The 15,211-nt window shown below is 37.0% G+C and overlaps 1 protein-coding gene across 6 annotated transcripts in view; it reads right to left on the reverse strand.

The window, feature by feature from the left end:
- The window catches only part of BCAS3 (BCAS3 microtubule associated cell migration factor), a 485,527-nt gene that overhangs the window by 456,199 nt on the left and 14,117 nt on the right, over window positions 1–15,211 (reverse strand). For all 6 annotated transcript variants that reach the window (XM_045836907.1, XM_045836908.1, XM_045836904.1 and 3 more), the window contains exon 5: window positions 9,724–9,830. In XM_045836907.1, the coding sequence (XP_045692863.1) occupies window positions 9,724–9,830 (107 nt within the window). The remainder of the gene's footprint in view (window positions 1–9,723; window positions 9,831–15,211) is intronic.

A 15,211-nucleotide genomic window follows, 5' to 3' on the forward strand; every position in this document is an offset into this window, starting at 1 on the left:
AATTGAAACCACTTTGGAAAATTGTTGGACAATACATACTAAAATTAAACATACACCACACTACTATGACACAGAAAATCCACTCCTAGGTCTATATCGAAGAGAAAGGGGTGTATATGTCCACCAAGAAATATACAAGAATTTTTTTAAACAATTTTTTTAATATTTTATTTATTTATTTTTAAAGAGGGAAGGAAGGGAGATAGAGAGAGAGAAACACCAATGTGCGGTTGCTGGGGGTTATGGCCTGCAACCCAGGAATGTACCCTGGCTGGGAATCGAACCTGGGATACTTTGGTTCCCAGCCCACGCTCAATCCACTGAGCTACGCCAGCCAGGGCTGAAATATACAAGAATTTTTTTAAAAAAGAAATATACAAGAATATTCACAATAGCTTTGTTCATCATACTCAAAAACTAGAAACAATAAAAATTTTCTATTACTTCTATAATGGATATTTCAATAAGTTTTTTAAAGATTTTATTTACTTATTTTTAGAGAGAGGGGAAGAGAGGGAGAGAAACATCAATGTGTGGCTGCCTCTCACATGCCCCCAACTGAGGACCCAGTGCACAACCCAGGTATATGCCCTGACTGGGAATCGAACTGGCAACCCTACAGTTCACAAGCTGGCACTCAATCTACTGAGCCACACCAGTCAGGGCTAATGGACTTTTTTAAATGTATTGAATTCATGATAAAATACTATAGAGAAAACATAAGAACAAATTATTATTACAACAACATAAAAGATTTTCATAGCCATACAGTCAAGAGAAAGAAGCCAGACACAAAAGAATACACACTGTATTATCTACAACCACATTTTCTTTATGATATTCAAGAATAGAAAAAATCATCTCTGGTGACAGAAGTCAGAAGAGTGATTACTTAGGGGTACAAGGAGGACAGTATCTACAGGGAAGTGGCATGAAGAATTCTTCTGAGTGGCTGGAAACATTCTATACCTTAGGCTAAGTGATATATAGATGGTTATACAAATTTATACAAATTCAATCTGTGCTTAAGATCTGTGAAATTTTTGTACTCAATACGTTCAACAGACTTCATAACAAAAAGCAACTGCCTTCCACAGACTCATAAGTCAGCTTGTGTCCAAAGAATATTTGCTGTGGAGTAGAAAAACATAAAAAATATTTCAAACAGGAAAGATTCCAATTTACAATAATAAATTGCAAACTCACTTAAGGCAGAATGCCTATATTAAATCAAAAAAGCCACATAAAAACACTATTAAAACATAAGTTAAGATTTACCTTCAGATGCAAGACTTCTCTAAAGTCACGCCTTAAGAAAAATACTTTAAAAAAATATTTTCCTCCACAAATATGGATGGATTCCTTAGGTTATTTCAATATTATCTGCATTTCTGCTTTTAAATCCTCTTCCACTGCAGATGACTAAAAAACCATCCACTGCTTCTATTCCAATAAGAAGCTGGACCAAACAAAATAAGGCCCAATGCTCAACAAAGGCAGCTCTTTCACTTGGGTTCATATTCAAACTTTTTCAGCTTGCCAGCTACCCAAATGAATGACTTTATATTGCTCCCAAATGAAACCCATAAAAATTGTTTCCTGGCTAGCAATCTTGACATGGTAATGTCTATTGACACCCAGCTTTAATAAATGATAAACTAATTGGTATTTACCTCAAATATGCCTTTGCATGTTTTCTCTAAAGCTGTTAGTGTCGAAAGCTGCACTAAAAGCTTTAGGGCAAATGTTTCTTTTCAAGGAAACAGCTGCACTTGTCTTAGCTCAATGTGTTAGCGACATCTAGTGTTACATCTTTGAAGTATATTCAAAGTTCCAAGAAAACTCTTCAAATGTTAACTTACTGCAACTATAATACACTGTTTCATTCAACACAAATGCTATCTTCTAGGTGCTGTAATGAATGTATTTTCTTTTCTTTTTTTTTTTAAAGATTTCAATGTGCTGTTGCTAGGGGTTATGGCCTGCAACCCAGGAATGTACCCTGACTGGGAATCAAACCTGGGACACTTTAGTTCCCAGCCCGAGCTCAATCCACTGAGCTACGCCAGCCAGGGCGTAATGAATGTATTTTCAATGTTTTTAATATATTAAGCATTTCCAAGGATGACCAGAAAACTAAGTAGCCGTTTAAACACAGCAAAAAAGGTATAGAAAATATCATGACTTACAAGGTTCTATCTTGGGTTTCTTGCCCATGGAAAATTTTAAATGAGAACACTTTATTATTTACGATACAGTGTAATTTTACCTCATATAATTGTTATGTTACAACTTTATTTTACTTAGTACAATTAGTAACTTAAAAATAAAAAGAAAGGATTCAATACTACTATTTTAAGGCATAAAATACCATAACAAGAGGGTAAGTTCAGCCTCTCAAAAGCTCACGTTCAGACAAAGCTGGAACTGACTAGCCTTATCATAACCTTTCCTTTTTGCCTTGTTCTCTATTCATGCTTCTGCTACTGCAAAGTCAATCTTTATTAAATATGGATTTGGGAATGTATCTCTGTTCCTCAAATATTTTAATGAGTTCATACAGACAAAGATTAGTATATACAACTCCTTATCCTACACCTCAAATGTCCTTGAAATTTTTATAGCTCATTCCATGTCCATGGAGAGAGCACAACCACTAAAATGAGCATTAACGATCACAAAGATACTATCTGAGTTAAATGAAACAACACATGACTGACTGCACAATGTCTAAATCATACTCATGGTCATAAATACTCGTTGTCCTTCTCCAACTGGCTCCCCTGTTGATAGAGCCTGTCAACCCAACTATTTTTTAAATTTACATTCTGACACAAACAGATACTTCTGTAAACTACAAACATATGTTTGGGTGATGTGCAACTGGCAAATCTCTGCAGGTTTCTAAAAGATACTCTCATATTCTGTACATACCTTGTCCAGTAATAGACATTTCACTGACCAGCACCAGTCTAGAGTCCACAAATTTAAAATGAAACCCATCTTTCCACCCAAACCTGCTCCTTATCATATCTTTCCTATTCATTTACAAGAGCTATTGCTGTCTACCTCTGTTCAAAGTCCTCCAAATGGCTTCCACAACTCAATTTTTTAACAGTCAAAAAATCGTACAGAAAATGCCTACAAGATCTGCAAATGGCCAACAAATATATGAATGGATATAAGGATATGAGGTAAAGCAAATATAGTTAAAATTGTAATGGTACACTCTAGGTAATGGATATATGTTTTCAATATAAAATTGTTTCAACTTTGCTCTATATTCAAAATTTTTGAAGTCTTTACAATGGTTAACAGAGTTCTAGAGTTCTAGCCCACTGCCATCTCTCAGATATCATCTCCTAATATTCTTAACCTTGCCCACCCAACTCTAGCTGCACTGCCTCCTAGCTGTTCTTGAATATAGAAGACGTAATCCTATCACAGAGCACTGGCATTGGCTGCTCCTCCCTCAAATACATATAAGGACCACTCCTCCACACTTCTGCTCACAGGGTCCTTGGCAGAGATTTTCCCAGACCACCCTGTATAACACAGCACTACCAACCACCCACCGTAATACCGATCACCATCTAGCACGGTATATGCTTGTTGATCATCTTCACTGCCCTCCACCCTACCTACCTGGAATGGCAATTCCACAAAAAGAATGACTTTCTTTTGCTCATTGTTGTTTGGCCAGTACCTTGAATAGGCCCTGGCATGTAAAAGACAATAAATCTTTGCTACATGAATCAATCAACAAAGGAAAGTGCTAAGTATAAATGGTGTAGCTTTTACAAGAACGCAATTTTGACAATTCTATCAAGAACCCTACTAGATCTACTTTTACTGATCTCTCCAAATTACACGATCATAAAGATAGTTATCTCAATATTCTTTAAGAAGGAAAAAACTTAAGAAATCTATACCAAAGTCCAACTACAGGAAAAAGCACCTTTCTATCTCAGAGCCTCTGACTTTACTTTCTGCTGTTCCATCCTTCCCTGCCCAACTCTTAATTAACTTCTGTGCCAATTCCTTATTATAATGCTTCATTATTCTATTTTGTTCCCATTATACTTTAAATTGTCCATTATTTATTTTTACTTAAATCCACCTCTCTTATTAGCTCTATTAGATCAAAATCATGTCTATTTTGCTCAAAACATACATATTATCCCAGACATGTGTTGAATAAGTGAACACCTCTTAAGTCTTCACTGTTCATAGCAACAAGTCAATCTACGTGCACTACTGAGAGAGAAAAAATTGAAAATATAAGTATGATGCTTTTAAATTACTAAAACACATAGTAAGATAACATCTAACAGAAATGAAGGAATTAAGAAAAGAATACGGAGCTGCTGTTTTTTTCATGTGATCACCATAAAGGTATTTGGGTTTTAGTCCATGTACATGTGTAAATTTGTTTTTTTTTTAATCATGGATTATAAACAAAAGAGTCTAAACTTACATCATCAAAAGGAGCAATGACAACATCAGGCATGAGTGGGAACAGGGCCTGTTCATCCAGACTATCAGCACAGCAAATAATCACTGTTTCTTATGTTACAGCAGATGTGTTGAAACCAGGGGCCTGACAGTGTGGGAAAGTTTCCTGGAGCCATCTCATATACAAAGTGGTGGGGACTGGGAAGTAGAGAAAATACTTCTGCCCAGTTCTGCTTCTGAGCTAACTCTACTGAACTATATTCCTGGGTGCCACCTCAGCTTCATTCATATTTGTACACTTCTTATTTAGACATTTCTTTTAATGTCTAACCAAAATAGGTTTGTTTTCTTAACCTGCAACTCATAAGTGGGACCATTATATAAAATCCACAGAAGGGAGAACCGTATACAAAATTGAAGAAAAACTGTGCTATGATTTGGACAGAGATTAATGTTCCCTTCACCTACAGTTACTCAAAAGCTGAAGGAATCACACTATCTAATATCAAACTATACTACAAGGCCATAGTAATCAAAACAGCATGGTAATGCCCTGATCAGTATGGATCAGTTGGCTGCAGCGTCATCCTATAGACCAAAAGGTTGTAGGTTCGATTCCAGGTCAGGGTGCATATGAGAAGACAACCAACTGATGTTTCTCTCTCTCTCTCTCTCTCTCTCTCTCTAACCAACCAATGTTTCTCATATTGATGTTTCTCTATCTCTTTTTCTCTCTCTCTCTCTACTCCCTTCCTCTCCCCTCCCTCCCTCTCTCTGATACAAATGTTCTCAGGTGAGGTTAAAAAAGTTTTAAATAAATAAAAATAAAATAATAAAGAAACAGCATAGTACTGGCATAAAAACAGACATATAGAAACCTGTCAGAATGGCTATCATCAATAAACCATCACACAACAAATGTTGCCAAGGATTTGGAGAAAGGGGAACCCTCAAGGAGAGAATGCAGATTGGTACAGCCACTGTGGAAAGCAGCACGGAGTTACCTCAAAAAACTGAAAAAGGAACTGCCTTATGATGCAGCAATTTCACTTCAGGGAATATATCCAAAGAAACCCAAAACACTAATTTGAAAAAATATATTCACCCCCATGTTCATTGCAGTGTTATTTACAATACCCAAGATTTGTTAGCAACCCAACTGCCCATCAGTAAATGGGTGGATAAAAAATCTGTGAAATATTTACATAATGGAATAATACTCAGCTTTAAAAAGAAGGAACTCTTACCTTTAGCGACAGCATGGATGGACCCAGAAAGTATATGATATGATAACTAAAGTAAACCAGTGAGAGAAAGACAAGCACCATATGATCTCACTTATATGAAACTAATATAAGAAATCTAATGGACAAAATTACTTCACTAACAAAACAGAAACAGACTCACAGGTACAGAAAACAGGCTGACAGCTGTCAAAAGGGTGAGGGTTAAGGCTGGATGAAAAAAGTGATGGGATTAAGAAAAAAAAATCTTCATAGACACAGAAAATAATATGATGATTGCCAGAGGGGAAGCGGGGTGGAAGAGGCAGAAGTGGGCAAAGGGGGGATAAGTAGTACTGTAATGAGACCTGACTTGGGGTGTTGAGCACACAACACAATATATTGGGTTGGCCAAAAGTCCATTTGATCTTTTCTGTTAAGTGGCTCTAGTAGCACTTAGTTGTCTTTAACTTCATTTGAAACAATATTATTAGACTGTATTGTGACAGCAGTCATATCAGTGTACATTAAAAAAAAAAAACTTCTCAGTCCTGGCTGGTGTGGCTCAGTGGACTGAGAGCTAGCCTGTGAACCAAGGGGTTGCCAGTTTGATTCCCAGTCAGGGCACATGCCTTGGTTGCAGGCCAGGTCCCCAGCGGGGGCCATGTGAGAGGCAACCACACATTGATGTTTCTCTCCCTTTCCTTCTCCTTCCCTTCCCCTCTCTAAAAATAAATAAATAAAATCTTAAAAAAAAAAAAAACATCAAAATTGCTGGATTTTTGTGTAGCCATTTTTATACTGAAGATAGAAGAAAATAAGCAACATTTTCAGTATGTTGTGCTTCATTATTTCAAGAAAGGTAAAAATGCAACTGAAAGACAAAAAAAGATTTGTGTGGTGTATGAAGAAGGTGCTGTGATTGATTGAACATGTCAAAAGTGGTCTTTGAAGTTTCGTGCTGGAGATTTCTCACTGGATGATGCTCCACAGTTGAGGAGACCAGCTGAAATTGATACCAACATATTCAAAATATCCAAATCAATAAAGTTATTGGGGAAAATAAAAATATTATCTTTTATTTTATGGAAAAAACTAAGCAAACTTTTTGGCCAACCTAATACAGATGATGTCTTATAGAATTGTATACCTGAAACCTATATAATTCTATTAAACAATATCACTCCAGTAAATTAAATTAAATTTAAAGAAAGCAAAGGATTTATGGTCTGCAAAGATCCCTAAGAGCCAGGATCACTTCTAAGTTGACCAACATTGGCTCCCCACTGTCTGGCACATGGGAACACTTAAATGCTTACTGAATAACTGACTAGTGATAAACAAGTTTCAGAAGGGTTTCATTAAAGTAATGGATAACAGTCACAGTAGCCTATAAAAGATGAATCTTTGAAGGTACATCATAACCTTTTCCAATGAAAACTAAAACTAACTACCTACATGACATATCTTCTGCGATCACATTTGGGAAGTAATGAAGTATAGCTCTTAGATCAGGTACTCCGAATTTGAAGTCAGACAGAATTGAGTTTGAATTACAGTACTACCTCTGACAAGCTGTGTGACCTTACCACCTGTAAAACAGGGTAACTTCTGCCTTACAGTGTACCGTAGATGAGATAACGTATATATAAAGCTCTTTGAACCCAGTAAGAACTCAACTGATGCAACACAAGGAGCTTGTTCTCCAACAATACACCCTAATTTTTGAAACAGTCCTCATAGGGCTATACTACTGCAGTGTCCATGAAGAAAAGATTATTCAACTCTCACAAAATAAATCTGAGCATAAGAACTACTTTAAAGAAGTAATTTAGGCCCTGGCTGGGTTGCTCAGTTGGTTAGAGTGTCATCCTGATATTCCAAGTTGTGGGTTCAATCTCTGGTCAGGGTACATACAAGAAGCACAAATGAATACATTAATAAGTAGAACAACAAATCTCAATCTCTCTCCCTCCCCGTTCACCAAGCTCCCTTTCTCCCTCCCTTCCTCTCTCTAAAATCAATAAATTTTTAAAAAGTGATTTAAATCACTCAGAAAACCTTTAAGTTATTCAGAGCTAAATACAAGTTACCTTTGCAACTATTAAAAGTGATGCCTCTAATTATACCCAACACAAGTGGGCAGCCTGAGTGCCACCAAAGGAATGTGCTCAATCCAGTCAACACCCCTAAGCACACAAGGTTCGACCTTCGTGTTAAAGCTTGAGCTTCCTCTTTGCCTTGAAGTCTGTCAACAAATAGTGTAATGAATCAAAATGCAGTCTCTCTTAATAAGAAAAAGTTATGTTTACAAAATTCTTTCCTCTGATCACAACATAGAAATAGTACTCTTGGTAGGAAGAAAAAAAATGTAAAAACCACTGCTAGATTTCAAGTCCTTTATCCATGCCTTTGGCACAGTGCCTAAATTACAAAGAATATTTCAGGGCCTTGAAAAACATCAACTACACATTCCAAAAGGCTAAAGAAAGAGGACACCAATTCCATGCCATACCAGCAGGAATCTTCTACCTTTGCAAAATGAAGCCAATCCTTAAAAACTAGAAATACAAAACCCCAAATGCTAAATATTCAATACTTAATAATGATACATAATTATACAATTAAACGGAAGACTAGAATTCATCACAAGTGACTGATCAAAGAATAAATAATATTCCACTTCAAATGTTAAAGAACGACGAAGCCCGACTTGCTGGTCACTTAAATCCTTACACCACTGAAGCCAAAATCTTGCACTCAAAAATATCCTGATTTCCATCATTTGCGGCAATATATGTTTGGATATAAATATTTTAAGAAGTAATGATATTTACCCAAAAGAACAACAATGTAAAAAAGGCAGCGGGGATTCCAGCTGTAACACACACACACGGGGCTTCAAAGAAGTTTGGTGAACGCATTTAGTAAAGGCACAAATTAAAATCCTACTGGCCCCAAGCCCCCAACTGCAAAAGAGCCACAGAAGTCCCCTGCCTGTACCACCCTCCCACCCCCGTCTACTGAGGAGATGCCATATTTAGGCCATGCCCAAAACCAGAATGTAAACAACTACAAGCTGAAGTATGCAATCCCCACTACACTTCACTGAGCTGTGACTCTACCAAGCCTCTTCCTCTTTCAGGACATTTTCTTTTTGATCATCCCCAAGAGGAACATGTAGGATTTCAAAGGCACACTGAGATTGTATTTGGCAACTTGAAACATTTATCAAAACTGGAATTTACCCTACACAGATATACTGATCTAAAATAGCCTTTGTTCAAGTTCATGTATTATATTATAGTTTCTAATTTTTAAAAAAGTACATTTATAGTTTTCAATAATAGGGAAAAAGATACATAAATTAAGGAACTCCAAATAGATTATATGCAGCTAAAAACTTCAATGAAATAACTCTTAGAATACTGACTTTATGAGTAAAAAAGATCAAGGTACAAACTAATATGCTACCATCTGTTAGGAAAGAGTGGAGGGGGAAAAATAAAATCATGTATATATTTTTGCATAAAATATAGCTATAAGGATACAAAAGAAACTAGAAAATCTGGTTGTCTCAAGGTAGAGGAAAAAGGAAACAAGTGTGGGAGGGAGATTTTTACCCTTTTACAAGTATATCTCCTGAATGTTGTATGAAGTGAATGTTTTAACTAATTCAAACATTTTTTATAATAATTGCTCATGTTCAAAGAAAGCCCTCTGTAAGCCTGTTTAATCATCTGTAAAATGGTGCGGGGGGAGAACAATGCCTACTCAATAGAGCTACCAAGACAAAAAGTGAGACCTGGCATGTCAAGTGATTCCCACAATTCCTGGCCCACTTTACAAAACATCTGCAGCTTCTCTGATTTCCCACGTGCCCCTTATTCCTCGTGCCTGGTATAGTGTGGCACCCACAGCAATATCTTAACCAACTACTGTGAAACAAATGGAGAAGACCTTTCTGAAAGTATCACCAGATTTCAGATCAGCTAGAGTGCTGGCAAGTATTATATTTTAGGAAATCAACCATCTTCATACTCACAGGGATGCTCCAGACCTGCATTCCATCACTGTAGCCAATCATAATCAGCAAAGGTGGCTCATTTCCAGTGCTGTGTATTTCGTGAAATTCCAGATTTCTTGATGTATCTACATTAGAATCAAGTAACAGAGAAATTAGAAAGATACAAAGTCAGTCAAGAAAGCAGCACACTTCATTAATGCCATTACTGCTACAATTGTTTCAATTGTTTCTCAATAAAAAATAAGTGCAGAAGTATTTGGAAGACATCATTTAAAAGACAGCTGAACAGGAAGTTGAAATCATGAAAATAGTAGTTTTTCATTTAAACAGTTTCTATAATTATCAGCACAAGATTTTAAAAAGTCAAACTCTCACTAGAGAACTAGGGAATATTAATATCAGAAACAAAACTATCTGTAAATAACAAATGAAAATGAAATATTGTACCAAAATTAAATAAATATAACCATGAGAAGTACAATCATCTAGAATTTCTAATATTTGTAAAATAGCAATGGAAGAAAATTTATGCTCCTGTATTTAAAGGAACTGAATCTTGATATGTCTGCAGACACTGTGCACACAGTCCCCTACAAAATAATTATGTATACTTGTGTAATCAACTTTATTAATCAATTAATATTAAGCACCAGTTATATAATCAGTATTATAAGCTATTCTTATTGAATAAAACTATTGCACCTCAGAAATGACTATTTCTAGCAGCCTATTCTCAGATCACAAATTTATCTTCCATTATGATTCACTCTTTGACTTTATTAAGACTCTAGTTCAAAAAAAAAAAAAAAAAGACTCCCGTCCAACACTGGCTGGTGTGGCTCAGTGGACTGAGCCCAGCCAGTAAACTGAAAGGTCGCTGGTCTGATTCCCTGACCAGGACACATGCCTGAATTGTGAGCCAGGTCCCAGCTGTGGAGGTACAACAGGCAACCAATCAATGCATCTCTTACACATCAATGTTTCTCTCCCTCTCCTTCCCTTCCCCTCTCTCTAAAGGTAAATAAATAAAATCTTTAAAAAAAAAAAAAAAGACTCCAGTTCACTTATACCCCTGCTTTCTCCCTTTAGACTAGTCTTCGATTCTCCTCCCTTCTTACATTCTTAGATCAGTCATCTCAGTAATTTCTGTCAATAATCTACATTCTCTTTTCCCTTTGTGTAGGATCTCTGCATGGCACCTAAATAGCAAAACCCCAATCCTAGATGAACCCAACTACCCACTATCCTAGTATGTTCCATGGAGGCCAAGAACTGATACATAAAAACCAGTGAGACAGAACTGGTACCACTATAAATTAAACAATCTCCACAAACCTCAACTGGAGCCTCAAAATTGCACAACAAATTTATTCTGTTCCTAGAACTTATTCTACAATTTCTCCAATGACTTTCTTAAACTTTGTTCAAGCCCTCACTCTACCCACTCCCTTCTCACTCGCAGGTAGTGTTTCATCCTGCGAGGGAAAACTAGAAACTTCCTGTTGCCAAAGACCAATGTGTAGCAGCCTCCCCACCTTCCATCCTATTACCAAGAGTTGTCTTTCCTTCTGTCTAAAGCAAACCCCTCCATCTGTGCTTTGGATTCCATCCTCCACCACCTTCTCAGGAGCCTTTTTTCCCAATCATTCCTTCTCTTTGTCTTCAATTCTTAAAGAGCATTTAAAGATGCTGAAGTGCTTATCTTTTAAAATTTTCCAAATCAATCAGTACCAGTAGATTTTAGATATAAATGGCATATATAAAATAAAAGTATAAAAGATAATACAGAAAAGTATTTTCATGATCACAGTACAGGGAGAGATTTCTTAACAGGACACACATACACACAAACTCTTTAACATAAAAGGCTGGCAAATTCTGCTGCATTATCTTTTACATTCAAATGAAGAACTTCTGTTAATCACGAGCCATTCTGACCACAAGCCTGGAAAGGCAAGCCGCCGCATGGGAGACCTGTAACGTGCACAGCCCCACAGGGCCCACCCACCATGGAACAACTGAAAACCAATATGAAAGATAAGTCATTAGAAAACTAGGCAAGAGACATAAAAAAAAGACATGAAGATAGTCAAATGATTAATAAACATGAAAAGTGGCTCAACCTCATTTGTTGTAATCAAGGAAATGCTAATTAAAACCACAATGACAAAAACCACGTGGTGAGAGGATGTGGAGCAAATGGGTTGCTTATTCACTGCTGGTGAATGTAAATTACTACAACCACTCGGGAACACAGTTTGACAACACAGTGAAGTTGAAGATACCACACCTTTGGGCCAAGCACTCATTAGAAGCATGAGCACATACACATACACTAAGAGACATGCACAGGAATATTCATAGCAAGATTATTTGACAAGAGGCAGAAGCTGCAGTCAATCCAAATGTGCAGCCACAGAATGGACAAGCACAGTGTTATATTGCTACACTGGAATACTATTCAGCACAGAAAAAGAATGAACTACTACCATACACCATAACATGGAAGAACCTCACAGGCACAATAAGTAAAATAAGCCAAACGGAAAAGACTGTATATTGAATAATTCTATCTACATGCAATTCAAAATCACTAGGCAGTTAGCAATATTCTATTTCTTACCCTAGGTCAGGGGTGTCCAACCCATGGCCCACAGGCCGCATACAGCCCAGGATGGCTATGAATGGGGCCCAACACAAAATCATAAATTTACTTAAAACATTACTTAGTGTTATTACCAAGTTTTATACTAACTTTTATTACTTAGATATGTACATTTTCTATATTAGTGATCACCAACTTGGGTCCTGCTCAATGATTTTTTGAAAAGTTTTTAAAAAGATTTTATTTATTTATTCCTAGACAGAAGGGAAAGGAGGGAGACAGGGAGAGAAACATCAATGTGTGGTTGTCTCTCGCATGCTCCCCACTGGGGACTTGGCCCACAACCCAGGCGTGTGCCATGACTGGGAGTCAAACCAGTGACCCTTTGGTTCGCAGGTCAGCACTCAAACTACTGTGCCATACCACCCAGAGCTAGAGAATTTTTTTTCCCATTGAACTTAATTTATTGCACAAAATATTACATAAAATTAGCAGCATAATATGTTTTCTCTTACATTTGTTATTTCCTTTCATTTGGTAACTTTATTTTTGTTCTAGTGTTATTTTGCCTTGAGAATTTTAAAAGATTATCGAAAGGGCTATTGCATTAGGGTTTTATGTGATGATTCTTTTGCTTATCTATGGTGTCAGATATCACAAAAAGTATGCATAGACCTTTTTTTTTTGCTCATCAGTTTTCATTAGTGTTTGTGTATTTAATGTGTGGCCCAAGACAACTCTTCTTTCAGTGTAGCCCAGAGATACCAAAAGGCTGGACACCCCTGCCTTAGGTGATGGTTACACAGGTGTTGGATTTGTAAAAATTCATTCACTGATCTATACTTTTGTGCTACTTACCATGATATACTTGCACAATAAATAAGGTTTTTAAACATCATGAGTTAAAGTGATAATACCCCTCTCCTTTTATTTGGAGAGGGGTATTATCACATGCTTCATCATGTTCTTCTCCTAAAAGCTAATCCCTGATTGAGTTGTTCACTGTCATCCATTTTTCACCTCTCACTCACTCAAAATATATTTCAGGATGGTTTCTGCACCTAACACTCCTCCCAAGTGACCAACAACCTCCAACTTGTTGTTAAAAGAGAAAACCACAGCCCAAAATGGCACCACTCAATGCTAAAAGCCTGAAACCAAAACTAAATACCTGACTTAACCACATTTTCAACCACTCCCAGAAATATATCAGATTGGAATTTTATGGTCCAGCACCAGTAATCTGTCAGAAGGGTCCTCTCCAAGCCCCACCCCACATAGAAAGAGGTAATCTGCATAATAAACACTCATCCCTAACTCTCTTCCCCAAAGAAAAGGTGCCTGGCTCAAAAATAATCCTTATCTTTTGTTAAGAGCTCCTTTACCCACCCTTCTCCCTACAAAAACCTTCCATTTTGTACAAGCCCTTCAAGTTGCTGGAAGAGATTCTGTCCAATTCATGAATCACTTAAAGCAATTCACTCAGCTGAATTTTGGGGGTTTTTTGACATTGTTGAATCCAATATGTTTTTCAAGCATATTTTATTAGGCTATTCAGCACCTATGACCAACGCTCACCATTTTCTCCTTAAAATAATTTCCCTTCATTTCCCAGACATAAACCTCTCATTTTTCTCACATCTCTAGTCACTCTCTGCAGGTTCCTCCTTTTCTATCTAGTCGTTAAATATTTGAGTTATTTTTCAAAGCTCGTCCTGTGGACAAAAAAGAGACTACACATTACACATGACAAGCTTAGGGGAGGCCTCCCTAGAGCGTTTACAAACTCAGAGACCAAAATTAACCACCCAGGATGGTCCGAAAGTGAAACTTCATGGCAGGTAGTCCTGTGCCAGGCCAGTATCTTCCTTGACAAAGGTCGATCTTTACTTTAACTGGGCCTGTCTGTTGACTTTCTTCCTCTGCATAACATACCTTGGGAATGTCAGAGTAATCCCCTATTTCCAGACCCCTGGGGCACAACCTCCCACCAGAGCCAGACCACAGAACTCCTGTGGTCACTGTTATCTCGTTAATTGTGAATTGTTACCTGATAACAATCAAGTGTGTGTCTATCCCTTTCAGTTTTATTCCAATTTCAGAGGTTTTTCCATTAAGTTTTTTTACCTCCTCCCTAACTTATCACCAAAGAGATTCTAGCATATAAAATAAGTGGTAAAACTGCCACTTTTCAGGGTAATACCTCAGTCCATTGAGATTTTGCTTCCTGGTGATTGTTAGTTTGGCTCAAACTCATATTCTCTACAGGTTTGGACCTTTCTTACCTTGACAACTCCTAAACTCCCTTGTCTTCTCACAGTATACCCTCCCCTAGGTGGTCCCACTGCTTCAGTTAGTATCTGCTAGTGACTTCCTCAAAATGGGTTTTTGGGTGTCTCAACAGCACAGCAAATTCCACTCAAAAATCATGATTTTCTCCCCAATCCTGATCTTCCAGGGTTCCAGGGTTCTCTCTTTTGGTGAATAATAAGGTCAGGAAGTACCTTCTTCCTTCCCCCTAGCAATAAATCTATCACTAACCCCTGTCTTCCTAAACAGTACTCTTCTTACAAGACCACCATTCCCACCCTATTCCAAAAGCAAAAACAGCTTCTCACCCATACTAGTCAGAGTGCTCACTTTAAAACACAAATAATGACATACAACATCACATCCATCCTCTACATCACTGACTTCCTGTTGCCCAAGTAATGAGATGAAAATCTTTAACACAGCTTATAATTAGTAATTTTTAATGCTGATTTTCTTTTTATAGAAATTCACTAACAAAGTTAGTAACACATGATTCTATATTTCCAGCAAAATTCACTATAAATTTATTTTCCTAGAGCACAATTAATCCTCTTTTATCTAACATTTAATTTTTTTTAATAATTTTCA

The sequence above is a fragment of the Phyllostomus hastatus genome, unplaced genomic scaffold (genome assembly GCF_019186645.2).
Source record: "Phyllostomus hastatus isolate PE091 unplaced genomic scaffold, TTU_PhHast_1.1 phas_contig_210, whole genome shotgun sequence".
Classification (NCBI taxonomy): Eukaryota; Metazoa; Chordata; class Mammalia; order Chiroptera; family Phyllostomidae; genus Phyllostomus; species Phyllostomus hastatus.